This window comes from Accipiter gentilis, chromosome 1 (genome assembly GCF_929443795.1).
Source record: "Accipiter gentilis chromosome 1, bAccGen1.1, whole genome shotgun sequence".
In the NCBI taxonomy this organism is placed as follows: domain Eukaryota; kingdom Metazoa; phylum Chordata; class Aves; order Accipitriformes; family Accipitridae; genus Astur; species Astur gentilis.
The window spans coordinates 43,159,662-43,187,526 of record NC_064880.1 but is presented as its reverse complement, the minus strand read 5'-3'; the positions used below and the strand labels follow the sequence as shown (position 1 = coordinate 43,187,526).

Below are 27,865 nucleotides of genomic sequence, written 5' to 3'. Positions count from 1 at the left end.
AATAAGTAGACTGCCAGACTGGATAAAGTGGAACTCGGCCTCCTTTGTATATTGCTAACCACCCTGACTAGTATAGGCTTAGGGCATTGTCGGTCTTGGGTTAACAGTTTTTTCTGTGTAATGCAAGGCACAACATCCAGACTATAACTTGGCCCAGCTCTTCAGTGAAAGCATCTCCCAAGGATATTTAAATCTCGCCTTCCATTTACAAAACCAGATTATAACGGCAGAAATAAATGATGGGAGGTAGATGTGTAAAGAACACTACCAGGTCATTAAACATCTAGTTCTCATGACCTAAGTTTGCAAAATGGCATACCAACCTGAGATCTTTAATAAAGCAAAAATGTCCCTAGATATCTCAAGAACATAGAGGTCTCATATTTTTTTTTATGCCAGTATAAATCAAGTTTGGAATTCTTGGAAAACTTGCAGAAAATATTTTGACCATATCACTGCAGGCCTGAGGCAGAAAAATACTTTACAGGAAGAAAGACAGATGAGATGAGTATCCTAATATCAATTTTCTGCCTTATAAAATGTTATTTTTTGAGTTCATAGCATTGTTAACATGAGATCTGATAAGAGCTGGATTTATTTACATTGAAAATATTTGGAGAGGTGAAACTTTTCAAGATCAAAATCTGTGTGTGAACCTGAGTCTGTCTTTGAGAGACTTTAGTGGAATCTGCTACTTCTCTCTCTGAGCTTGCTCACACACAGAGCTTTTTGAGTTAAGCATTCTCCTCAGCTCAGTTGATTTATTAGCCTCTGAGCCAAAATGATATTTAAACACCATAAATGGTAAATGTTGCTGAGGCAGTCCTTTCGCACGGCTCAGACTAGGCACTATTTGGCAGTTAACCACATGATTCTGGCAAACAGATTCCTCAAGTATAATTAAATCTCTTATAAGACTAAACACTGCAAGTTGTTTGCAGTGTTCTGAACGTAAGGCAGCAAGCCCTATTCTTTGCATGTCCTTGACTTGTAACCAGTTGTAGCCCTTAGTTATTGCATTGAAGTTGTGTATGTGCAGTGCCGTAGCTGACCCTGCTTGAGCCGGGGGCTGGACTAGACGATCTCTATAGAGGTCCCTTCCGAACTCAATTATTGTGTGATTCTGTGCAGTGTTGAACATGCTGAAGTCCTGATATTTCAGCAGGAGATGTCAGCATTCTGCAGCTCGCATTAAAAAAATCTTCAGTACACCTGGGTAGGCAAATGAACAAGAAAATTTACTAGAATAGCCGATGCCCATAAAACGTCCACTGTTTTGACTACAGGCTAGGTAAAACCCAGGTCCGGTCTTTGGAAACCTTAAAGTTTGCATCCTGATCTGGATTTTCTTCTTCACTCCAGTTTCAACAGTAAATCTGGGAATGGAAATGCCGCAGTGCAGTTATGGATTCTGTTTTTCCTTCTCTCTGAGTGTATAGGATTATCTATATCTTTTACCTTAGAAGGTAAATAGTTGGTTGCATACTTACAGTTAAACTGGTACATGTGTGTTGTACAATTGATTTGTAGTAGGTTAACTCTTCAGTGAAGCATGAATTTTTCCACTTTTTCTTTTACATATACACCTTCAACACAATAACTCACCCTTGCTTATCAATATAAAGGTGTTTACAGTGGTGTTCAAGCACCAAGTTCTGATCCAGGTCCAGGTTTTAAAAAATTCAAGTGTATTTTGGCTTAGGCCCACAGCTAACATTAAGACTCCTCTTGCCATAATTTCCAGTCTGCAGATAAGTGGAGGTTAAATTTATGGAAGGACTCTTTAAGTCCTGGATTGAGAAAAGTCAAATAATAGGAAAACATTTTTTATTCCTTAAATTTCTATTAATACAGGTTAATAGATAAACCAATGTTTGATACAGTAGCTGTAGATGGATTAACTTACTATTGATTACACAAACACAGGAAAAACAGAATAAGAGATTAATAGAAATAGTTGTGTATCAGAGGCAATATATCTCTTTTCCCATTGCCATCCAAATATGCTGAGAATCTGTATTTTTGTAAGAAACTGGAAAAGTTTAAATTCTCCTTAATCTCTGTGGACTTAATGCACTAAGTGGCTTTTTTAAACATAGATTTGGATGCTTATTAGAGTGTCTTTCTAATAAAAAAAGTGAACCCTTAGGGGTAAGGCAATGCTGTGGGAAAAGCCTATATTACTTTTGCTTTGTAGGAGACATATGTGGGTATATAAGGTACCCTTTAAATGCCTTGCTTACTATTTCTGGTCTCCCAGGCTGTGTTTCCCACTGAGCTGTGTATCTTATTACTTGCTGTTTCCCAACATTCATGCATATTAAAGCCTGAGGAAAGGCAAAAATCACAGGAACCGTAGAAGTGGGATCATTGTGGTGGACTTTTAAATCTATCACCCTGTGTAATGCCTTATCAAAAGCCTGTTGAAATGACAGAGAGACCACTGCTCACCAGAGAATGCTCCAGCTGGGCTTATGTATTATGCCAGACCACAGCTCTTTGCAAAAATTGTTTAACTTCTTGATCTCATAATATTGTAAGAGCCTTTGGGAATTCAGTGCTGTGTATGGAGCCTTTGAGAAAATTATAGTATATTCTGTATTATCTTGCATGATTTGACCTGCACAAAACCAACAGCAGTGGTTAAAAAAATTATAGTAGCTTATAAAGGCTGCCACAAAGAAACTAGTTTCACGGTCTGAAAACAAGTTATTGAAATGTACTTGTGTTTTATCAAGCCCACCCTATGTAGTGCTTTCTGATGTTCCTCATTAATTGCTTTGGCATGACCCACATGGGGGGAACTTAACTGCGGCAGCAGAAGTTCATTGGGGAAGGGAAAGCAAACGGAGGGAAAAAATTAACTGCCCAGGGTAGAACTTTTTCAGTCACTATAGCAGTACTTCTATGTGTTAACTCTTATATTTCTTCTTTTCATTCTTAGAGGTGAACCTACTCCTACTTGAAAGTAATAAGAAGTAAGAGTGGTGAGGGAGATGTTAAATGGCTACAGGTGATTAGAGCGCATTAACATAATAGGACGAGATCGGATCTCCTCTTTTCCACATCCTGTTGATTAAGCTTGAGGATGCATAGATATGTTACAAAGTCATGCCTTTATGTTAATGTCAGACAAAATTTTCCTTAGGTTCCATATTTCCTTTGTGGTGCCAGATGTGCCATATTTTTATTGTCTGTAGTTTTGGCAGCAAAATTACCCTGTGGTGTTACGAAAGAGGTTGTTTCAACCAGAAGCATAGTCACTTGCAGTATCTGAGCTAGGAGCTGTACCTGTGCTTTCTTCTCCTCCTTCCCCCTGCTTAGGGCCCTGAAGCTAGCTGTTACTGAAAAACATAGAATTCTGAACCCCAGCAGAGTTCATGTGGTGAGTGGGGCTTTGGAGGAATAAGGGAAAGTAAGCCCTAATACTGGCCTTTTGTTGTGTGCAGCTTGCTTACTTGTGTCCTGTTTTTCTCACCTCCTTGCCCTCCATTTTCCTGGTGCAAGTCACAGATCTTGTTCCTGATGTATGAGACTAGCTAGCACCTAGCTGTGGCCAGGGAATGTGAACTTCTATGGTTGTTACACTTTCTGAAGCTACCCTTTTACAAATGGTTCCTGGTTTTTTCGTGTATAGTTTTCCTTGCACTACTTTCCTGACAAAATAATTAGCCAAGTGTTTTCAAAAAGAAGTGGAATCACACATTATCTTTTCACCATAAATGGGAACAGGAGTTATTTGCTTAAGCTTGAATGAGCAATGTCCCTTCTTTTCCCAAGTGCCCTCCAAAATCAAATTGATTGCTGTTTTTCCAAATAAGAGCTGTAAAGAAAATTGAAGAAGCCCTTAGGTATATCAAAATACGCTGTGAAAATGTACAGCACTGTGATCTCATGGTAAAATTGTGAAATCTTAAAGCCTTCATCAGAGGAGCACTGAGTCTCTGCATGGTGCTATGTAATAAATAAACAACTAATAGCCTTTACAACCTTCAGAAGAAATTGAAAATAGTTAACATTCAGGCTTTGTAATTTGGCCTCTGCATGATTGTATCAGTCCCTTCTGAGAAAACACAATGATTTTAGACTAAGACTAAATAAAACTAAATATTGTATCTAAAACTGTCTGTTGTCTTGTGTAAAACATCTGAGAAACTGAAGTTGTCAGTTTCATTTTTTTCCTAAGTCTAGAAGTACACAATATCAAGTGTGAAATAAAGGAAGAAATTTTACATGAAATGAGCCCCTATGGCTTCTTCATGAACAAATAGTGTTTATGGATTAGAACTTAAGTCTTTTTAACTGCAAGTCAAGAAACATCAGACAATTTTTGTGATAGTCTGCTTAAGTTGCTGGTACAATAAACATACGCTACCGATCAACATATACTACTGGCCAACAGTAGCATAAGATTAGAGAGCCCCATTAAAAAAATATATTGAAAAAGTAGGGGAGAATGCTGTGTTTTGAAGAAAGCCTGTTCAAGTTGTCATGGAATCAGTCTTTTTAGCCATATATTTACTGTACCCTGGATGTCACATGTTTGAAAAGGAATACTGGTTGCCTTAGCCATGGTAGCTTCTAATGGATGTATCACATTTAAAAAGGAATACTGGTTGCATTAGCCATGATAGCTTCTAATTTTTGAGCTCTTACATAGAACAGATTTCATATCTGTTGGTGCACAAATGCCTTCACTGCCCCTGTGCTCCAAAGAACATCAGCAATAGAAAGGGAGATGTTTTTACTCCTGCTTTGTAATAGGTACTGAGAAATCAAGTATTCAAGGACTAAATCAAAGTGCATGTGCACTGGTATATGATAGGTTTACAAGGATAGGAATGTCTTCAGGAAAGTTATGATATGTAAAGTTGCCTTTGTTTCTGCTCCTGGAGTATTCCCCAAGTTTTCAACATTTCAGACCTAATGTTCTGCTGCGTGATTACACTGTTTCCCCTAATGCAATAATTCTTTTTTGTCTCCAGTAACTTCTCTTGCACTGTTGAAGCTGTACCCTTTAAGTTTTTTACTACTTATAAACCATAGACTTCTGGGTTTTGAAGCTTACCGTCGTAATTTTCTGTTTAAGCGCAGAATGGGTATTCATACAAGAGGTCAGCATAAACCTATGCAGTGCTTAAATTTAGAGTAAAAGCTACTTTTAAGATTTGCGTGACAGTGAGGCGGGTTCTGGCCCCCTTCATTTCAACGTGACAGCTTCACTTACAAATAGTGAGCACTGATCAGTAACAATGGCAAGTGGTTCTTCATCCTTTAATCCCGCAGGCCACTCTTTTAGGGGTAGAGGCCTGCACCCCCAGTAAATCTTCTTAATGTCACTCATATCAATAGGTCTCCTCACTAGCATAGGATACATCTGCCTGAGATAACCTCAGAAACTGAGGCCTAACTTTTTTGTAATCTTGTTGCGTTTGTGATTCATATATGCAATTACCGTGAATTATTTGCTTGCTTCCTTTTAATGTTTATGCTCTGTGCAAGAAGGTGGTTTTATTCTAGTACATGACACTTTAATTTCTGCAGCACATATTTTGGAGGAGTTAGCATTGCTGAAGCATTCCTTTTGGGAAATGATTTTGCTATATTCCTTCTGTAGTTGCTTGCCCATTTCTTTTGAATAAGCTGAGGCTGTTACACTGTATTGTCTCCCTCGATTACAGAAATCCGTTTATTTAGACTACAAGGAACAGGCATGTCAGTCTAATAAAGCAAAGAGCCATTTGTGAGGGATGTGGAGTGCTGCTAGTAGTTAATGCTGTGTGTACCAGGGCTCTGCTGGAGGCAACTTGGTCTGTTCTGGGAGAATTGCTGTTAGAGCCACTACTAGAAAATTTCTTTCCTGGTCACTCTCACGGAAGCTGTTTCAGCTCTTTTTTTGTTATCTGTTCTTCTCTGAAGGCTTGAACTTCTCTGATCATACCCCAAGTCTGTTTCTCTGTTGCTCCAGAACCACACAGCTGCTTTTATTTTCCTTTCTCTGCTCTCTTTTTATTGCATACCTGCCTTCTCGATTTGCAATGTTATGAATTATTTCAATAAATGGGATAACAGAAACATTATTGTTTGTGTCCTTTTCTTTCTTTTTGCTATGACTCTTTCCTCTCTTATTACTTTCTTGTTTTTTCTTTTTCCTCCTTTCTTCTTCTTTTCGTCTTTTTTCCTATTATATGGCTTTCTGCTTTCCCTCCCTGTCTGTTGTAGTTTGAGGGACAAAGCGATTTTCTGCAAGGCATTGGAGTAGTGAATGAGCATGTGCTGATATTGCTTAGTACAGCGGTTGTTTGAAGCTGTTTCCCTGAGTAAACAGTAGAAAACAGAGAAATATGATGAACCACAGAAGTTATTACTGTAGATGGGTTTGACTCATCTTCATGGCTTCTCTACAGCATTAGTCACTTACAAGCAGGTACTATAGGGAGCCCTAAGACTGATCAGTGTGACCCGATGGTGAACCAGGCATTTCAGAGTAGTAAGTCCATAACACTGAGCTGAGTAGGTCTCAGTCAGGTCCCGTATTTCCATTCTCACATGCATCAATGTCTCACTGCTCAGTGCCAAGAAAAGACCTACGACATAAGCAAGCGAGACAAGATTTTGGCTAGAAAAAGCTTTGCTAGAGAAGAGGAAAAACTTCCTCTCCAGGTGGCTTCCAAATTTACATTGAGCTCAAATAACCCTGGGACAAGCTTAACTTTTTGCCTCCAGGAGGTTCAGTGGACTTGCTCAGTGAGGTGCTTTCAGTTTTTCTAATTACTATCCTTTTATGAATGGTGGGTTTTTTTCTAGCCTGGCGCTTTGTGTTACTTTTGCTGTAATACTGTTTTGGATGATCTTGACATACCTTTGAAAATTTTGAAGGTAGGAATAAACAAAATGAAGCTATTTTCATGTATGGACAGAAAGTAGGGTTGGCATTTTAAAGGCAAGACGTAAGAGGTCCGAACTCAAGCTAAACAAAACAAAAAGTGTATCCAAGTGACCGATAAATATTTATGTCTTCTTACATTTGGTCATGATCACTGCTTTGGCTTCAGAATTGTCTTTGCTCAGGTTTTTAGAGCAGAAGTATCTCTCCTGGTCTAGTGTACCATATAGGTCACAGTTAAATGATCTTGCTTCATAGCCTCTGAATCTGAGACAGAGGAGACCACTGTGGATACTGGAAATTACATATCTATCACAGGTAGATTTTATTTTTAAGAGGTATTAATTTAACTCCAACACTCATCTTTTGATTAAAAAAGCCCTAATCCAATAGTTTGTTTTGTGATATATGTTGATAATCTCAGGTTTCAATCTTTCCCATCATCAATCAGTTGGCTAAGTGTAATACAGGAAAGGAGCATGGTGAACTCAAACCCATTGATATTGACCGTCTAACAATCTAAATGGTTTGTAGTTTCATACACAGTGGCAAATCCTATATTTCCGTGAGCTTACATTTTTAACTCATCAATCATGAGAATAGCAACTTGTAACATATCTTAAGATTTTTATGTGAATTTATCAGTGATTAAAGGCATTGAATTGTTGGTTACTAGATGTTGGGGATTTTCTTTGCACCTGAGCATATGTACTTGGGGAATTTCTATGTGATACTCTGTGATATCTGTTAACAATGATTTAAGAATCCCTGGAGGAAGGACAGTTCCATTCGCATTTCTTTCCTTTCTGCTTGGACTACTGGCAAGGCAAAACAGCTATATTGGGTAGTTTCAGTGATTTTTGCCTTCTGAGAGCCGAAACAAGACCACTGGCTCAAAATCAGCTTGACCCTAGGTCAGTTAAAATTTGTCATGAAAATTGCAGTAAGAGACCCCTTTTGTTCTCTTCTTGACTTCACAGAAAAGAAGAGCAGCAAGAAGGCAGAAAGTGCACAGGCTGCCAAGTTAAACAAGACATTTGCACCCATCTTCCTTAAAGGCCTGACTGACCTCAAAGTAATGGATGGAAGTCAAGTGATAATGACTGTGGAGGTATCAGGTGTGTAGCTACAGAACAGTATTATTTAAAAATTTTAAGTCCTGCTGCAAAGTATGTGCTTTTTCCCACTGTCCTTTCCTTTTAGCAGGTGTCTTCAGATGCCATTTTGCAATTTCATGAAATCATAATCTGAAGGTTAAAAATACTGAAAAGGGTCAAATTTAAATCTTTCCATGATGATGGCAGTTGTTAGCAAATCTATTATCACAAAAATATCTATTTAAAAGTGAGGCTGGGAAAAAATGTTTTAAAATGTATCTTGCACGTAGTGGAAAACATGTAACTATTGAAATTTGCTCAAGTATATTAGTTCTGGACTACCGAAACCATATTAGGGTTTTCTGTTTCTTTTTAATCTGTGCAGGTTGCAATTCGTTGTATGTAACTGTGTATAGCGAGTACAGTGTTGATGTATTTGATGTTAACACTATGGAATGGGTCCAGACTGCAAGGAACCTGGTTTTTTAAAAGTAAAAGCTAGGTTCGTCTAATCTGATCTGCAGGGTGGAAGAACATTGTCCAGTGTTAATGTGTTCAGACCTGTACAAGTGTTTCTTTTTTGAAATAATAATAATAATAATAATAATATGTTGACGATGTTATTATTGGATCCTGCTGTTGAACTAAAACTAAATTTCAGTGGACTTGTAATACCTTTTGTTGTGAACCAAACAAGATTAGTGCTGCCGGAAAGAGGAGTCCTGGTATGAACTTTGGCAATAGAAACCCTCGATAACCACCTTTGTGGGATCTAGAACTCATTCTCCGTCTCTATTGTATACATGCCACCCTTATTCATCTGTATTTTAACTGTAATAAGACAGAGTCAAAACTATTCTACATTACACAGCATCAACAGAGTTAATGAATTTCCTGAATGTTTTGAAGACGAATTACAGAATCAGGTGGCAGAAAACAACCAGTCTTGTTCATTTTCTTAATCAATATATGGTGGGGTTTTGTGCGTGTCTCTGATTTTTTGTTGTTTCCTATTTTTCAGCTAACCCACCTCCTGAAATTATCTGGCTGCACAATGGGAAAGAAATCCAGGAGACAGAAGATTTCCACTTTGAGAAGAAAGGCAATGAGTACAGTCTGTACATCCAGGAAGTATTTCCTGAAGACACAGGCAAATACACCTGTGAAGCCTGGAATGAATTAGGAGAAACTCAAACCCAGGCTACATTGACAGTACAAGGTATAAAGTTCTTCTCCACCTTAGGAAACGCTAAAAGAAAATAATTCTAATGTGCTGGAGGAGTGTCTATTTAAAGTACATGAGTGTTTATAAGGTCTGTTGTGAAGGATGCTAGGAGTTCTCCGTCTCTGCATCTGAATTATAAAAGATATTGAGCAGAAGCAACCTTAAAAAAAATCTTTTTACTCTGGAACATTATGTTACTATTTAAAAAATGCATTCCTCAGTCTTACTCCTAGGGACAATGCAAAACTTCTGCTAAATGCAGCTTGAGATTATAACTACAAGGCTTACTTAGCTATGGACTTAATGTAAACCATTTAATGATGTTTTTCTTTCTAATTAAAGCCCTGAGTGTTTGGAAAAGCTGTCTAGGAGCCAGGTATCCTGACTTTAATATTAGCATTGTAGTGGTAGCAGGTGATGAACGCATGATTTCTGCAATTTGAGAACTAGCTGCAAAAAAATTGGCTTTGAATCTCCACATATGATGTAAATCCCACAGTAAACACAGTACCTACAAACACCCTGTGACTGGGCATTCACTACCTTCATGACAGGGGACTTCATTTCATCTTGCTGTATGCCAACATTTTCCCATTTTCATTACTGAGAATTATTGGAAATTAATAGGAGACTTTTATTATTTTTAATGTAAAAGATCTTCACCCCAGGATTTCAGAGAGCTGTGCCCGTAGTCTGTTGTCACTGTCTGCTCTGGATTCAGACCTTCTTCTATTTTCTAAGCTCCCCTGAGTTCTACCCTCAGGGCCGGTCTTCTATATTAAATGTGATTTTATGCAATTATTAATGATGATTTATTACATAAGCTCTCAACTGCACAGCAGTCATAGTACTGTCACTTGTCCTTAAAGCTATTCCTACCCATATTCTCTAAGGACAAATCTTGAAGATTCCTTTTAGGGCAGCTTTAAAGTCCCTTTGTTTTGGCCTTAATACTACCCTGGATCAAGCCAGTAAAGTGCCAAGTAAACGATTAATATTAGTACCAACACAAGTTACTTCCAAATTTAAAGCTTGACTTATTTTCAGATTAAAAACTTATACCCTGCATGTTCAAAATAACTTTGCATGTCTGTGATTGCTTTCCCTGAAATTAGTTAGCTTGTTAGTTACATTCAAGCTTGGCATTTTTTCCTGATTTGTAAACTGTGTTTGTAAACTACAGAACCTCAGGATGGTATTCAGCCCTGGTTCATTAGCAAACCAAGATCAGTGGCAGCAGCTCCTGGGCAAAATGTCCTTATATCCTGTGCCATTGCTGGAGATCCTTTCCCCACTGTTCACTGGTTTAAAGATGGGCAAGAAATAATGCCGGGAACAGCATGCGAAATCCTGCAAAATGAAGACATCTTCACACTGATCTTGAGGAATGTACAATCTCATCATGCAGGGCAATATGAAATTCAGCTCAGGTATGTTTGCCATGAAAAGGGCTTGTTCCCTTTGAACAATTAGTTATATTTACCCTCCGGTTGAAATTCCTGCCTGAAGAAGACAAGAGTTCCCTCCTATTGGCACAAAACAGTAGGATACTAAAGCAACAAAATATTCCTGAGGGATGAAAAGAACTAATAAAACTCAAAAAGGAAAGAGGAAACACAAGAAGAGTCAGAAAGAAGAACAAAGCAGTATAGAGTTTCCTTTGGGGATCCTGAAAAACAAAGCTTTGTGGCAGCAGTGTGGGAAGAAATTTGGGGTTCTAGCAGGGGAAACCACAACCAACGTCTTGATTTTGGAGCTTTTGTTTATCATGTTTGGCATCTCTCTGGATATTTGTAAGGATGCCTGCTTTCCATGGGAACAACCTAGCCAGGAAGGGCCATTCCACAAGATTATGATCCATCTATTTAAGGGGAGAAAGTGTTTCTTAGCCATGTTTGAAATGTCTGAATTTTGTATGGAAGTTGTAGTCTCCTTTTTCTGATGCTTCTTTTAAATGAGGCACCCTGATGCTTCTTGTCATTCCTACAAAATTTGGAAGAGCTGTTTGGAATTTTTTTTTTTTTTTTCCTGTTAAAATAACTGCCCTTTAAATGAAGAATCAGATTTGCTGGTTCTTTACCTCGTAGAAAGTGCCACAGCATTTTCCACCTCCAGTGATGAAGATTGGGTGTAATTACAGATCCCCTATGTGCTTATAGAAAAATTAGTGTACAACTTTAAACTGATGTTATCGTTCTATGCTATTTACTGTGCATAGATGTATCGCCTTACTTGGCTAATATTTGTGACTTTCTTTATTACAATTTATTTAACCATCATGGACATTTGAATCCATTACACTGGAAGAAAATTATCTGCTCTGCTCCACATGCTAGCTCTTTAATGCACACAGATTAGTCCAGTAGGTAGTTTAGACAGATACTGCCCAGTATTACGAGATGTTAGCACTGCAGTTCTGCACCACTTGCACTTGCCTGGTTTATGGTGGTTTTTGCCTTTTTTCATGCTATTAACAAGTTATTTTTGTTTCATATACTTCAGTCTAGTACAAAATTTATAACCTGAATCGTCCTTTGCCTGCTTGCAAAGAAATTATCCATGTCTTCCTAACAAAGCAGGGAGGGCATTGCTTAATAGATTTAACCCGTTTAGCCTCTAAACAGTGAGTTTAATTCTTTTATAGTTCTAGTTTATTTTCCAACCAGTGTTGCCCAAATGATGGACATGCCATTGTGTAGATGCCTAGCTGTAAGGTATGTTTCCATAGACTATCACAGGCAGCCACAAACTAGCCTCAGTATGTTTTAGTATTTGAAGTCAGACAAGGCACTCACCAGAAAAGGGTGCTTTAGAAAATTATAGGTGTTGTATATCAATATTTCCTATAACAAAGTTTTTCTACACTTAATTTCAAGTCTTATGACTAACATCTATGTAGGTAGAGCCATACGCGCCATGACCTTTTTGCAAATAAGCTCCTCGGTAGATTTAGACCCTTTTTACTCTGCAATAAATTGTGAACAGACTCATTTCAGAACAATTGGCTTGTTCACAATCAGCCCAGGTCATCCAGGGCATTCATAATGCTGGTTTGTGCAGGTGATGTCTACATACATCCTTGCATCTAAGGAAAGTCTCTTTGGGGATCAGTGGCATTTCTAACACTCGGTACCTCTGGTGGGATTAGAAATGCCAGTTTGGTTTCGTTAAGGTCACTAACCGCTACATGAGAGAGCACGCCTAATTGTGATAATTGCTATGTTCTACTGGTACATTTCCACACTTCGGTTTGTGTGCCCTGAACGCGGGCATCTTCTCTTATGATATGCTGGGGGTTTCACTTGAACTGAAAGAGAATGAGATATTTCAGCAAAACTTCAGGGGTGGAAGAAGGAAAGAGAACAGGAAGAACAAAGGAGAGCCAAGAGGGCTTTGTGGAAGACTTTGTTGTGGCTGACTTGACCAAGTCAACATTAACGATGGGGTGTAGTTGGTGATTACCCAGGCCAAATTCATCACTGAACACCTTTGGCAAAGTGGAAGCCTGACAATATCATGACTCTAGAACATAACAGAATGTACACTCAGAAAATAAATTGTTTCAGAAAATTAGTGGAGGAGAACAATTTTTGGGGGGGTGAGAAGTAAAGTTCTAGCTAGAAAACAACATAGCAGATTACAGTTAGTTTCTGTTATACCCTAATTCTTTTACTGGAGAAATAGGTGGGGATCCCGCAAAGATCGGTGCATTTATGTTGGCTTTTTCTAATCCATACTGAGTAAAGCTATGCTGCAATTAGAGCAAGGGAAATGCTGATACCTCTTTTTACCCTGCTGTCATTTGTAAAATTTCAGTTACCGTTCGAGGAACAGAAAGCCGTGTGCTTTTAGGCAATTGCTTATATACTATGAATAACAGAACTGACTGCCTCAGGAATACCCAAGGAGCCAAATGTCAGCTATATATGTTTGTAATAGAGCTAAAATATTTTTCAGCAGCAAATAGTCTTGTCTAAATAGCTTTTGAACTGCCCGCATTTGTCTTGAATACTTGATTGAGAATTGTTTATATATTCAGAAACAGTCTTAACAGTACCTGAGAGGAGAGCTGCATTTAGTGTCTTTCTCTCAAAAAGTCCTAAAAGTCCATTAAAACTATGGAATAACTGAGAAACCACAAGTCAATACACTGAAGAGTTTATAGAGAAGTTGACAGTGGGCTATTTTTAAACATAATCATTTTCTTTTCAAATAAAATGTGCAGCTCCTTTTCATGTATTAATTTTAGAAGCATGTTGCATAGCTGCTTTTAGGGAGTCATTCCTTCTCTAACTCCCTTAATTTAGTCTGGGCATAGTTTCCTACCAGTGTTAATTATTTTCCAATTTTCTTCTCCATTATTCTTAAGCTCTAAATTCTGTCTTAATAACTCCACAATTCTCCTTTTGTGTTGGCTGCTCTGGTCTTAAAAATTTGGATTTAACAAAAGATCTATTTGTCTCTTCCTAGTTCTTTCTCCTTTCATCAGAGTGAGCTGACAAGGGTATGTAGCCCAGTGTGATCCATGAATGATTGCTGGTTGGCTTTCTGTCTTTCCATCCCTCAGCATTATTTAGAGTATGTTTGCTTTGTCTTTTATTATATAACAGACTACTAAGTCTGACTTTTAAGAGGGTAGTCATTGTAGCCTCTCCTGGTCCTTGTTTTAAACCTACACAGACCTCTTGATTCCTCTACACTTGCATGCTTCATTTTAATTGCCCTAGTAATGTTCCATTGAGCCTGTTATTGCTCAGGCCTCAAGGAATGGTGTTGCATAAATATAAAAAGAACAACAGATTCACCTGCCACTGTGGTTCATGTGTTGAAATTTAAATATTTTACAGCCTGCAAAATGCTGGCTCGTGCAGATGAGGGATAAGAAATCAGTCAGAGTCTCTGTGAAACCATCGTGATTGAAATGGGAAATAACAATTCTTTTCTGATTCAGAAAACTAGACATCTTTTTCTCCTCCTGTCCTTTGCATACTTCCAGTGATGCAAGAACTGGTATGCTTTTATCCCAGTATGACTTTCCCATGTTCTTTCAGTCAGTGTGTACATCGTAGATGAAGAGGTAAGCAAAGAAATTGGGAGTACTGAACAGAGACTGTGTTTGTTGAGTAAAGCCTTTATTTTTATAACAGCACAGTCAACATGAGAGACCTCAAAAATCCTCCTGCAGTTCCTTAAGCAAATCATCTGCTTTGCTAACCTTTGTCTTCTCAGATGCTGAGTATTTCTCTTCTCTCCCACTCCATCTTCCATAGAAGTTTGGTTACTGTTGATTAATCTTATTTAGAGATTCTGATAATCTGATTAAAATCAGAGGTAAACATTCATCTTATAAATCAGTGGTACCTCAAATACTCTGCAATTCACATTATATAAAAAGCAGTTGTAAGATTACATTCCATTGCACCAAACAGTAAATATAGTTCTGTCTTTCTGTAAAATACAGTTGCAAACCTTGTTTTCTGCTATCAACACATTGTCTATTTTTAGGAAAGAAAACCATACCCCTTCCCATTCCATTCTCCCACTCAATGCTGTAAAATGCAAACAAAATGATTGGTCTTTCAGGTATAAAAAGCTTCTGGCCAAACCCTCAAGTGAGGTAAATCAGCGCATCCTCTTTGAAGCTAGTAGAGCTGCTCTGCTTTATGTCAGCTAAAGTTGTGATCCAGTAGATTAGTTGCTTTCTTTGGGTCTAAAGCTTCATGAAGTCTGGACTTTCTCTGCATTTAACTAACTCGCAAAAGAGTTGCAAAACCTCATTCTGAGGCTTTGCAGTTACCTGCACTGAAGCACCAGATGTAGCTAGGGATCAACTTATTTGCCCCTTTCAGTTCATTCTTAAAACAAAATGTAATTTACTCTGCAATACGTGTTTCGCACTTGGTAGGCCAGTAGGAATTTTCGGTGTGTGAAACACGTATTGCAGAGTAAATTACACTGTAATTAACAGTGCTTTTTTTCCTCTTCCTCCAGAGAGTGCTTCCTAGGGACACGCAGACAATAAGTCTCATCTAAGGTTCAGTGAAAATATTTGAGTAGATTCTGCCAAGAAACTAGTATTTCAAGATATTTTGAACATAAAAGCCATTCCAGGGAAAACTGATCCCACAATAGGACAGAGAGCTATTTTTAAAATTGCTTCAGGCTTTGCAGCTGGGGTTTTATTTGTTTTTGGTGGATTTTTTTTATTATTATTCCTTGACATTTTAAAGATAAGTCCTGTGCATGGGCATTCTACAGAACAATACTGCAAAAGTCAACACTTCCAGACACTTCTTTATAGCATAGCTACTAATCATAGGTTTTATCCATGTCTATCATTATTCCACAGCAATAGAGCCACTAAGATCTGTCTTTGTCTAGGGTTTTGTTGATAAAATGCCAGCACAGAGAACCTCAAGTTGCAGAAATAAGATTGTTATTGCCAAGATTCAAAACAGCAAAGACGTGAAAGACTTGAAGTAGTACTTGTGTACTGCAAAGCTCTATTTTTTCTAGCTGCCTCCACATATCTTGCCTTGCCTACGTTCTGAAATTGCATAAATGTAAAAGTATTTACAAAGTTTCCAGAATTATTCTTCATTGAATTTAGCATCTAAACCATCCAGACCTTCTTAATTTTTCTTGGCTTGTTTCTCTTTTTCCATCTTGTGATCTCCAAGGTGAGTCAGTGTTGTTAACTTCACCTTTTTAGACTCTGCAACTGAATGCAGAAGACAAAATTATGTTCTCCCTGCTCCTAAAATCATTAGCAAAACTCACTTTGATTTCACTGGGAGCAGGACTTTCCCTGAGAAGGCTACACTTTTGAACAGGGATATGATGAATCAGACACAGACTCAAGATTTGTATCCAGTGGTCTAGTTTTCAGCCATTCACTTGAATCAGAAATCATAATTAAGATCAAAAAAACTACCTTCTAAATAATTTTTCCATCTAGGTACTTCTATGTCCCACTGTTGCCATAATTTGTCAGTACTTCCCGAGGTTTTAAAAATGCTCTCCTGCTTTCTCACGCCCTCCTTTATTTTCCAAACCCTGTGAAAAATAGCTTAGTTTAGAGAGGTTTACTTTGCCTTCCTTAGTTGCTTCTCAGCCTATGTGAAGAATTTGCAGAGGGAAAGATGCATTGCAGAAATGGGGCCTGCAGAAATGCTATTCTTCTTCACATGGTCAGGACCACATTCAGTATCCCTAGATCCCTCTCCTGGGACAGTGCTGTCTGTTACTTTAACCTCTCCCACTGGTGACACAATTCTTGTAGGCAAATATTTTTGCCATAGAGTCATGACAGAAGCTGAGCAGTGGTGCCTCCCTATTTGATGTATGCTGTAAATTGTCTATACTTCAGCTTGTGTAGCTTCTCCTACTTTGTCAGCTTTGGATTGGTTTTTAAATCCTAAAGGAAGAGTTATTGAGCTCTAGGAGAGTTACGGGAGGGATCTTCTGGTAAACCAACAGCCTAACAGCCCTGTAGCAGTGGTGAATGAGAAAGTACTTGAGCAGTTTCAGAATGTCTCCGCTTTTCTTAAAAGCTTCTGAGAAGCAGGAAAAAATTCATTAGTTTCAATAGTAGCAAAAGGGCCCAGTTTGAAATGCATTGTTTGAAGACAACAGGTTGTCAGCAGTGTTGGGTACCCTGCCATCCTTTGATGCCAATCAGTGTGTTGGGAGGTGACGTGCAATTCTTTCTATTTATCTTTGTGTTTGTCTTCCCTTTTTCCTATTTTTCTTGCTTCCAAATGGAGGTCACACATAAGAGGAAGTAAGAATGGCAGGTCTCCAGTGCAGGACTGAGTTACTCTCTGCATTGACTCGGATCCTCTCTTGCCATTTGGACAGTTTCTCTTTGGTACTCAGATGTTCTCTAGCCTTTTGTATTGAAGGAAATTCAGGTTGTGGCTTTCAGTGCTGTCCTTATGGATTGCATTCAATAACGGTTTCTGGTGTACATATTCTGACTTGTTGGATATGAAGTGTTGAAAACATATATATGGCTTCTTGTTGGTAACGGTCTTAAGGTCAAATAAGATGTGTTCCTTCCTGCAGGGCCTTTGCTTTGCAATTCAGTTACTTTGGTCAACCCCGCTAATTTCTTCTTGGCGTTAAAGGCTTGATTTTCTTATTAGGCTGATCCACTGTTTCATTTTCTAAAGCAACAGAAAGCAAGAGAAATCTATCTGAAAATGTGAAGGCACTAATTGCTATTTTAAAGACATAACTTAGTGCTGCATCTGTGTTAATGATCCTGCTTACTGTGTGACTTCATTGCAAAGTTGCAAATGGGTGAAAATATAGTTTATTCACCCAAACAGAACCTTATCTAGAAATGTATTTCCATGCACTCTTTAAAAACCACGTCAGACAATATGTTTATGGCAAACTAAGAGAAAGGCACTCCTGCGTCTGTGTTTTAAACTTCAAGCCAAAGTGGACTTGAAGGTGCTCTTGTCTAGCAAGTCTTTTGAAAGGAGAACACAGCTGGGAAAACCCGCTTCTCTTTCCTTCCTCCCCCCAACACACATCTGTTTTGTTCATGTCCAGGAAATGTTTTCAGTAGCAAAAATTATTGTTGTTTGAAAAAGAAAAATCATCCAGGAGTTTGTAGTCTATTTACAAGCTTAAACTGGGAAGGATGAAAGTGTTTTCACAAATAAAAGATATCTCCGGTCCTTAATCGGTTCAAGTCTGTTTTTTTTAATAGCAGTTCAGGGGAGCAGTGGCAACAGTTACACAACTGCTGTCCTGGGGGAGTTAAATTTTACTTTTGGCATCTCCTGTGTTAAGTGGAGAAGAGCCATTTGGGGCTAGAAGAATGATATATATCTGTGGGAGGGAGGGAGCAGCAGGGGTGGGGGGAGCACTTTAATGAATTCTTTAATGGGAGCCCTTTCCAGAAGGCATCTATGGTATTCCTCTGCAAAAGGAAGAATAAGTACTCAGCACCATATATGGTGACACTTTTATGTTTTTTAATATAAACATGTACAGGCTGGAGCAATCTATGTAGATGGGTTTTGCTGATTGGTTGGGCTGGCAGGAAGGGAAGGAAATGAGACCCTGCTTTTAATAACTTAACATTAGAAAACTTAAGAGCTTGGTTTTCAATAAACAAACAGTAGGCAGAGTTGGAAAGATTTTCAGCTTTGCAAAATAGCCCCTTCCTCTGCCTTGATTTTCCAGCTTTTGTATTTGTTTTCCTTTAGCTTGTTTGTTTGCAGCTGTTTCATTCTGTAAATTGCTTTGATTTTTGTTCGGGGAGTATGTGGTTCCCAGTGTAGACAGCAGCAGAACAGTAAAAGCTGTTTGAGATAGCTTGGCTCCAAATATAAAGGGACCTTATCCACTCAGTCAACCACCACAATGCTGGGCATAGGAAAGAAGGATGCCACACTGGGTTTGAGGTGCTTTAGTGCAACACACTATCACTTAGCTGCAGCAAGTTACAGTTTTGGAGGGAGAAACCTCTGCTGTTCTGATTTCAGTTAAATATTTCAGGAACCAAGTTGGAGAATGCAGCTGCCAGGTGTCTCTGATGTTGCGGGAGAGTTCAGCTTCCAGAGCAGAAATGCTCAGAGAGTGAGTATTTTTCCCAGGGACTTGCATGGGTGGGTTCTATTTTTTGCTTCGTTAATTCCCTGCCCTTACAGACCCAGGCTGGCTGCTGTTCAACCTAATCCCCAAATGTGACCCAACAAATTGTTTTCATCATACAGGCTAAGCACACTGTACCAAGCCAGAGTAGAGAAGATCTTTTTTGTTTGTGCCCTTATATGGCTCCTGAAGTCATCATTGATGCAATGAACTAATGGAGTGTGCTCCTCTAATCAACCTCCCCTTCTATAAACACATTTTGTTCCTGCTTTGAGATTGTTCCCTGACATTTTTAAACCAGCCCCTTTCCTGGCTCTCTCTTTCTTTTCTTTTTCGGATCATAGTGGGAGGGAAACAGCCAGCTCTGGAGAGCGAAGAGATGGTGGAGACCATGGTAAACTAACGTTTGGTAGAACAAGTGGCTTTAGAAAGAACAGCAGTGAAACCAGAGCAGCTGAGGAAGAGCAGGAAGACGTCCGAGGCGTGCTGAAGAGGCGAGTGGAAACTCGGGAACACACAGAGGAGAGCTTGAGGCAGCAGGAAGCTGAGCAACTTGATTTCCGTGACATTTTAGGCAAGAAAGTCAGCACCAAAAGTTTTTCTGAGGAGGAACTGAAAGAAATCCCAGCCGAGCAAATGGACTTCCGCGCAAACCTGCAGCGGCAGGTCAAACCCAAGACCTTGTCAGAGGAGGAAAGGAAAGTTCATGCTCCTCAGCAGGTGGACTTCCGCTCTGTGCTGGCCAAGAAAGGCACCCCAAAAACCCCGTTGCCAGAGAAGGTGCCACCTCCTAAACCAGCTATTACAGATTTCAGATCTGTGCTGGGCTCAAAGAAAAAGCCACCTGCAGAGAATGGCAGCACTAGTACCCCAGCACCAAATGCCCGCACCAATTCTGAAGCTCAGAATGCGACCCCCAATTCTCAAGCCCCTGTTGCCAAACCAGCAGTGAAAAAAGAAGAGAAGAATGACAGAAACTGTGAACATGGGTGCGCAGTGGTGGATGGCGGAATAATTGTGAAAAAAGCTGAAAACAAAGTAACAGCAAGCAAACCCCCAGCAAGCAAAGGAACAGCACCCTCCTTTACAGAGAAGCTTCAGGATGCTCAAGTAGTAGATGGTGAAAAATTGGTCTTACAATGTCGGATTTCCTCTGATCCCCCTGCAGCTGTCACCTGGACTCTAGACAGCAAAACCATCAAATCATCAAAGTCCATTGTCATCTCCCAAGAAGGTAAATTAATTGAATTACAAGCCAGCTGGATGGCACACTGTTATATCCGGCTCTTGATAAATAATATTTAGTTCATTAAAGGTAACGGAATACTTTATTTAAGTCCTGTGCCAGTAACTGTTTCCAGATGCAACTTTCTTGTTATTTCAGTGGAGTATACAAGGAACAGTATTGTTTGACATTTCTTGCAGATTCTCCTTTAACAGCTTGCAGATGTAATTTTTATAAAGTTGAACTTCTTGCATTTTTAAATGCTGTTTACATTGCTAACGCTGTTTAAGGAGCTGGTACATGACGTTTATTTAAGCTGAACTTTAAGGATTAGAACATTGAAAACAGAATAATATTACTGCTGGTTTACAAATTCTGATTTAATTCTTCTGTATGTTTAATATTTCAGGCTTCTTATTGCAATAAGAAACACAGAAGCAAAGAGGGGTTGTGTTATAGAAAGAAATTACTAAAACTTCAAGTTACATAGTTAAGATCAGAGTTGAGAATTGATTTCAAGTGTATTTAATGCCCCACCACAGATGCTTCTGTTGCCTTTAAAGACACTGAAATACTTGAACCCCACTGGCCTGACAATTTTTAACTAATTTCAAAATAGTACAGAGTTTGGTAAAAGTCCTCAGAGAGAACACTTACTGTTGTCAGGTTGAGTAATTTCTTTATATTCCACATTCTGGATAATCAAACCCTACTAGACTGGGTTTTTTATGAATGTTAATATTGTATCTAGACAAAATATATTTTCCTTGGGACAAAAATAGGGAGGATAATTGATAATACAAAAAAAAAACCTTCCTTACTTCATATTTGTTTCATAAAACACTAAGGGAATTATATAGAGAATGACACTCTCCTGCATATTGTAATAAAAAAGTTCACGTTCGCACAAAGAATTATAACTTGACACAGGGGTCTGCAGTCTTAATTGTGAATCTTTCTTCATTTAATCCAGACTATTTTCAGTGTTATTAAATGAGAACTAAATGAATACGCACAATGGTTCACTATAACCAGTCAATCTTTTTGCCGTGTTCCAAGCACTGAAACATGAGGATTCATTTCAAGTAGATGCAGTCAGAAACAATGTTGCCTTCAGATGGGGGTTGGGGGGTGGGAGAAAGGTACCCGAGTACTACATTAAGGGGATACCAAAGTAAGTAGATGGAGAGAGGGAACTGGTTGCAGGTGCATTATGTCTAGCATGTGTCTGAAGTAGCATAAAAAATTTATGAGCACATGATGATTTTCACCAAAAGGGACTGTATAGCATAGGGTTAACTGTCACGTACGTGAGAAAAAGTTGACTGGTGGTAATGCCATCCTTGTAAAAAGGACTGGCAGGATCAGGAAGGTGGGAGACTGCAATTTAAGCAGCCTTACATTGGCAGCAGTATTTCAAGGGTTTTCTTGGAGTTGCTCAGAGTGAAAAGAAATTATGCATCCCAAAGTTTCATGTCTCCTATCAAAGTACATCAGATAAACAGCACCTCTGTATCAAAGGTTCCGAGCTATGGTGGAGCGTCCTAAAATCCCAAAGCTTAAGTGTTGTGGTGCTGCAGAAAGCTGTTTTCTTGACTGAAATAAACTGAGTAATTGACTGTTACAATCCCCCAACTCCTGTTCAGTTTATAAATGGTACTGTGGAGCTGAAAATCCAGTGTAGTTGTGTTTACAGTGAAGTGATCCTCATGTACAAAAATGCTCTACCACCTGCCTGAGCAGGGCATGTGACTTAGCCCATCCAATTTGTCTGGGCTAGGTGACACTGTTGGTCATAACACCCCAGAGCTGGCATTTTGTCAGAACGTCACACTTTAGCAGTGCTTTCCACTGAGGTAAGGAGCAAAGGTCACCACTGGATAAGGAATCCTCTGTTTCAGGACAGCTTCTTGCAGGGAGTGAAGAAACTGTCCTTATGTTTGAGTTGTACCTGCATTATTACACTAGTATCGTGCTTAGGTAGTCAGTATTATCGGTACTTCAAAGTCATGCTCTTTTGCACGTATTTGCAGAGGATCTTAGAAAGAAATACTACACAGGGAAGTAAATGCTACAGTTTTCTCCTTTAATGGAAAGAAATGGAATGAGGATTAGAACTACTTTTTTTTTTTTTAAACCCTATTACATACCCTCTGTTACACTGAAGGGATGCATTGCATGATGGTCAATTTAGGTTTTTTCCTGACAGTACCTGCTAGCTTTGGCACTTGGAGAAGAATGTGTTGCTGCTCCCCCACTGTGAGATGCTTTCATGCCAACTGTTAAGTAATTAACTAGGTATGCATGATACTTACTTTAAGTAAGTTTCAGGTTTTTAGAGATTGATTTTTCTCTTTCCCCCTAGTTAGAAACCCATAAATAGTTGAAGGAACCAAGGGAGGAGAAGGAATAATTAGAGCTACAGGCTATAATTGAGAAATAACAACTTCAGGATGATTATCAGTACAATAGAGAAACTGTATGGAATAGCATCACAGAATGTGTTTGGAGCAGCTTTAAACAGAGAGCGCAACAATAAAACTGGATGCAGCACTCAGCAGCCCGATGCCAAAATCCTAGATTCCACCTTTTGCCCCAAACACTGAAAAGCCAGCTTCGTCACACCCACAGGTGTCATGTCTTTCAGCAGCAGTGCCTTTGGCCAACCTTGGAGCAGCATTTAATGGGCTCTGGAGATAATCCCCTAGAGTCATCCTCAGCTGAAAGAAGGTTGAGTCTGTGGAGAAGGAGCAGAATTCAGAGCAAATGGACCTAGCTCACTTTAATGGGCTTAGATCTTACAAAGCCATTTTTTATTTCTGCAGCATGACCTTGTTCCTCTTGTGTTCAGCAACAAAATCCACTATGAAAGTGGATAGACTTGGTCTATTCTTACCTATTTCACCAACTGTTTTTGTGCTGCCGTGATGTTTGGTGGTGACCACTGGTTCTCACCTATCAAAAATTTTCTGGAGGTATCTCACAGAAGAATAACTTACTTGTTCTTAGTGAGTTGGACACTGGAAAATCCTCTATCTAGAGTGAGACATGTCTATCTGCTTCTTATCATACAAGTCCATCTTAGTATGGGCCACTGGCCTGCAAGCTGTTCAATAAGTAAGTAACACATGAACCTGCAGAATGCCATGTATTTGTCATTTGGAAATTAAATTAACCCTCTCTGTCATTACCAGAAAGCAAAAAGAGATAGCAGTTTGCTGATCTCCTGGTGCTAAACATGTTGTGAAGGTAAATACCTAAGATCTGGTTTCAGGACCATGCCCACCTGAGAAAACAGGTGGCATATTTGCCCAGGAAGGGCAGACTTAAAAGTATACTTGTGTGTAACAAGTTCACAGGATAGACAAACTAACTAGTCTCTTTTTGTAGTCACCCACTGAAAGTAACTTTCCTTAGCATATTTGTCCCAGCTGATAGTAACACCCTTTACCTGTTAGAAACAACTCTATTCACACGTCTCCTCTCTGTTTGAAGAGGCTAGCACTACATTGCCCGTCCAAGGCAGTTTAGTCATTAGCATGCAAGAGAAAGGGGGACGTTAGGCCCACTTCTGTATAATCGGAGAGGCCCGAGTTCAAACACCACGATCAGAATAATCACTGATTGGTAAGGTCTTTGGCAAAGGAAAAAAAAAATCCTACTCCAGAAAAGACCTTCATCTTCAGGCATATTTATGCTGTATATGTGCTGTATTCTAATACTTAATCTAGGGCTTGCAACATATTCTATTATTCCATAGTTAGGTTTACTTTAGCAATTAGAAATCAGAATCCAGGCAGCATTATACTGAATGTCACAGTCACAACATATCTAAGATCAATCTCCTTCCTTCCATTTTACATCTCAACTATTACTGTTTTATTTCCCTTTGGAATCATGAACACCAATACTTGTTTCTCCATTTCTTTTAATAATTCCCCAAATAGTATTCTGTCAGTTGATTGGCATGCGTGATTTGTTGCTTAAAGTATCATTTTTATGGTAAAGTGAGCTCTTACACCATTTTTCTTTTACAAACATGTCTGACCTGGTAGGAGCTTATTAATGGTTTGACTTTATATTTTTCTCCTTTTAAATACTTGTTACGTTCCTGGGATAGATATTAATGGGTTTTTTGCCTGTGAAATCTCAAAATAAATGGTAACTGTAACAAACAAACAAAAGACTGTAGTCATAAATTAGAGCATTATGCATTTATACGGGCAGGTTAAATGGTGTATGGTTAGGAGGCAGTTGATTTTAATATAAGAGAGTTCTTTGTTTGAAATTATGGGAAGCTTTTTGTTTGGAAAAAAGTATTTAAGAAGGCTCTAGCAGGCATTACAGTGGAGTTAGACATATAAGGACTGAGTAGAACAAGCTTCCTCACACGGTGAACACTTTAGAGCAGGAACCATTTTGTTTTACGTTTGTATAGTACTTGGCACAGCACTGCCCTGTGCTAGTGTCCTGCTATGTGACTCACTCTTGGATAGAAAATCCAGATAGAGATTTTTTGCATGGTTACAAAAGTTGTTCTAGAAGATGACACTGAAAGGGATTTGGAAGCTGGCATCCTTACTAGACTGGAGACTTGAGATGCACAGTGAATATAAGTCAAAACTGGCAAACTTGCCATTTTTTAAATCAGCTTGCTGTGCTTTCTTTTTTTGGCTAGATTTAGTACCATGTGACTACATAGATTGAAGAGGAACTACTTAATGCAGCCTCAGGTAGCAGTGATGGTGTAGCTTAGAAAATGCCCAGAGTTTGTATTGCTTTTTGTAAGACAGCTTTTTTTTCTTCCTAAGTTTCTTGGCAACATAAAGAGTTGGTAATCTTGTTAGCAATAATGCCTTAACAACTTTCTTGTGACTTAACGTAACTCCTAAATCTTCCTGTCAGCTGTGCAAGTCTGTGTCTGTCAGTCTAACTAGGATTTGCCATGACTTTTTAAATTTCTTTTTCAATTAACTTTGAGCAAGAGTTTGGTGTGTAATGAACACAATTCTGTGTAGTGCTAAAAGTAGATGGATTCTGCAGCTTAAAAATAGCTTCTTCAGAAAGTTTAAGGCTAGGGAGATCATCTGAGCATCAGTTCTGACACAACTCCATGTTAGTCACATGCCATAAAATTTCCCTCTGTACTGCCATTTTTGTCTGAATCATCCTTCTTCCAGAAATGCGTGTAGTGTAGGTTTAAATATAGCGAAAGAGAGACCTTTGCTATAATCACTGGTAGTTTATTGCAATATCTAATTATTCTTATAAGTGTTTTGTTTTTAAATCAAGAAACAAGGCAATGTTTTATTTCTAATTTGAATTTATCTGGTTTCTCCTTCCATATACTTGTTTCCTTTCTCTGCTAAGCTAAAGAGCCCATTAGTACTTGACAGAGTAGCTTTGACTGTAATCAAGATACCTCTCTCTCTCTCTTTTTTTTTAAACTTGACAATTCAAGCCATTACTAACTTTCTCTCCATAATGCATTTTATCCAGCCCTTGGAGGCTTAGGGTTGTTTTGGTTTGGTTTTCTTTTTAGTACCTCCTCTTAGGTTGCTATTTGTTGGTTTATTATCCTATTTAGAAAATAGGCAGCAGAGCCATATGTCTGTATCAGCATCAGGGAGATGGAGGTCACCTTCCTATTGCTGTGCTTACTGGAGGTCATTGGTCCTCTTTCTACCTCACAACAGTGGAGCTCACATTTGTTACTTCTATATTAAACCTTGAAACCGTCCGAAAATACAGCTTCCCTTGCTGTCCATGGATGCTTGTCATTTCACTATCTTAAGCCCCATTTTCTTTGAGTGAGTAAGACTCAGCTTAACAAGTAAATGAGATTGTTTATGAGGACTGCCCTGTTTTCTCTCTCTTTCTGTCTTTTCCCTTTCCAACATTCTTTCTATCATCTGTAAGTTTATCAACATTAACTTATGACTACTTCTGCATCACAGATTAAAATACTGAATAAATTTGTTCCTAATCTGATCACAGAGAAAATCCACCAGAAACATACCAAGTGATGATTTCCTATTGTCAGCTTCTTCATGAGATCTTTATTTTGGCAGCTCTAACTCTTCCTAAATGAATGTCATTAATATAGTAATATAGCATTAATTACCAGTAGAATAATGTGAGATAACAAATATTTCAGTAAAGACTAAAAAAATTACCTTTACACAGATACATTTGCCAGTTAAATGTGTAATCTCATGAATAATGAAAGTAGGTTTCTTACATTGTTTTCCTTAAAACTCTATTAATTCGTAATAATTAAATTTTACATTTTTTCTTCTCTGAAACTCATGTGAGTTTTTTCACTACTTTGCCTGTTGTCATTGTAACTGTAGTCAATATTTTCCAGGTGAACCCACTTGCCATTTTTAAACATGACTGTGACACTAGCACATATTTGTGCTTTCCCAGACAATTTGTGATTTATTAGAAAATTAACACTATGTGCCAATGAGTTCCTTAACAAATTTGTTATGGCTCCCAGCCACAATTTCTCATGGCGTACTATTTATTGATATTGCCTAAATACTCCATAGTACTTCTTTATCCCATGGGATACAAATGAGAAAGACATCAACTTCAGTCCGCATCATGGATGGGAGTCAGGAGGTTGGCCAGCTTGATGCCAGTGTGGGGAATTAGACTCAGGAGGTTTTTTTTGTTGGTTTGTGTATTTGTTTTATATCTGACGTTGATTTTCTGTGGAGTTTCATGGAAAGAATGCAGAAGCCTAGAGATATTTTAAACTGGCTTGCACTATTTTTGAGTAAGTCAGAAAATCCTTTAATAGCTCAAAATGCAAGGGAAAGGCTTTGTGTACCTAAACCAGAGCCTCCAGTAAACTGTCAGCTTCTGTGGCGGTTAAGGTCTTTTCTAGAGCTGCACCAGTTCCAATGTCTAAGTGGAAGATCCCAGTATTCATGCTTACTCCAGTTGTGCACTTTATGACAGTGTTTTAAAGACTGTCCGTGGGCTGGTTCCTAAAAAAAAGTAGAGGGATGGGGGGACAAAATGGATAGCAAATTCTTTTAGTTGACTGGGATTAGGCAGCTACCAGGATTCAGAATACCCAACTGGACTAACCAGTCTGGGCTTTCTTGCAGTTATGAGAAAATAAACTTTTTTCAGGTCATGAAGGGGTTTTGCAGAGGAAATACCAAATACTTCGTTGAAAGACATTTGGCCTTCTAGCCCCGGGAATTGACTGTAGCTCTAGATCACAGAATATAAGCCTATTGGGGAGTTTCCTGTCCTTATGAAATCTCATCAAGTTTTGCCTGTTTGGAGGGGTTTTCTCCTGGTTTTCTAAGAAAATGAGGTTTCTACAGCCATGTGCTTTCTCAGCCTCCCCTTATACTCCTGACCCAGCCTGGGTAATACTTTTTTGAACCATTGGCCAGTTTCATGCGAAGTCCTAGTACTCCACAGTTTCATGAAAACTAGTGGCTAAATAAAGGAGCATGACCCAAATTATCTCATTTCTCCTTCACTCCTCCACTGAGGGCAGAATACCACCATTGCATCTGGTGGTAGCAACAAGGCCAGCAATTCCCATGTACGTTGTATGTGCTATTCCAGTGTAGCTGCTGGGGAGTATGAAGAAGTGGAGGGAAATAGGATACAGATTATTGCTGCAAGGGGGTGGAAGTCAGGAGAAAAAGGATGCAGCCCTTGAAAAAACATATTTCCTTCATCCTCCTTCTCACAAAATAACTTCATTAAAATTCAACACATATAAATATTCTTTTGGAAGGAGTAAGATTGACATTATTTCATGAGGACTCTGCTAGATTCTAAAAACA

The 27,865-nt window shown here is 38.7% G+C and overlaps 1 protein-coding gene across 9 annotated transcripts in view; it reads left to right on the top strand.

Annotated features, from left to right (window-relative positions):
- The window catches only part of MYLK (myosin light chain kinase), a 222,486-nt gene that overhangs the window by 127,637 nt on the left and 66,984 nt on the right, over positions 1 to 27,865 (top strand). For all 9 annotated transcript variants that reach the window (XM_049803960.1, XM_049803987.1, XM_049803977.1 and 6 more), the window contains 5 exons: positions 7,867 to 8,004; positions 9,005 to 9,202; positions 10,392 to 10,638; positions 18,725 to 18,805; positions 19,165 to 20,054. In XM_049803960.1, the coding sequence (XP_049659917.1) occupies positions 7,867 to 8,004; positions 9,005 to 9,202; positions 10,392 to 10,638; positions 18,725 to 18,805; positions 19,165 to 20,054 (1,554 nt within the window). The remainder of the gene's footprint in view (positions 1 to 7,866; positions 8,005 to 9,004; positions 9,203 to 10,391; positions 10,639 to 18,724; positions 18,806 to 19,164; positions 20,055 to 27,865) is intronic.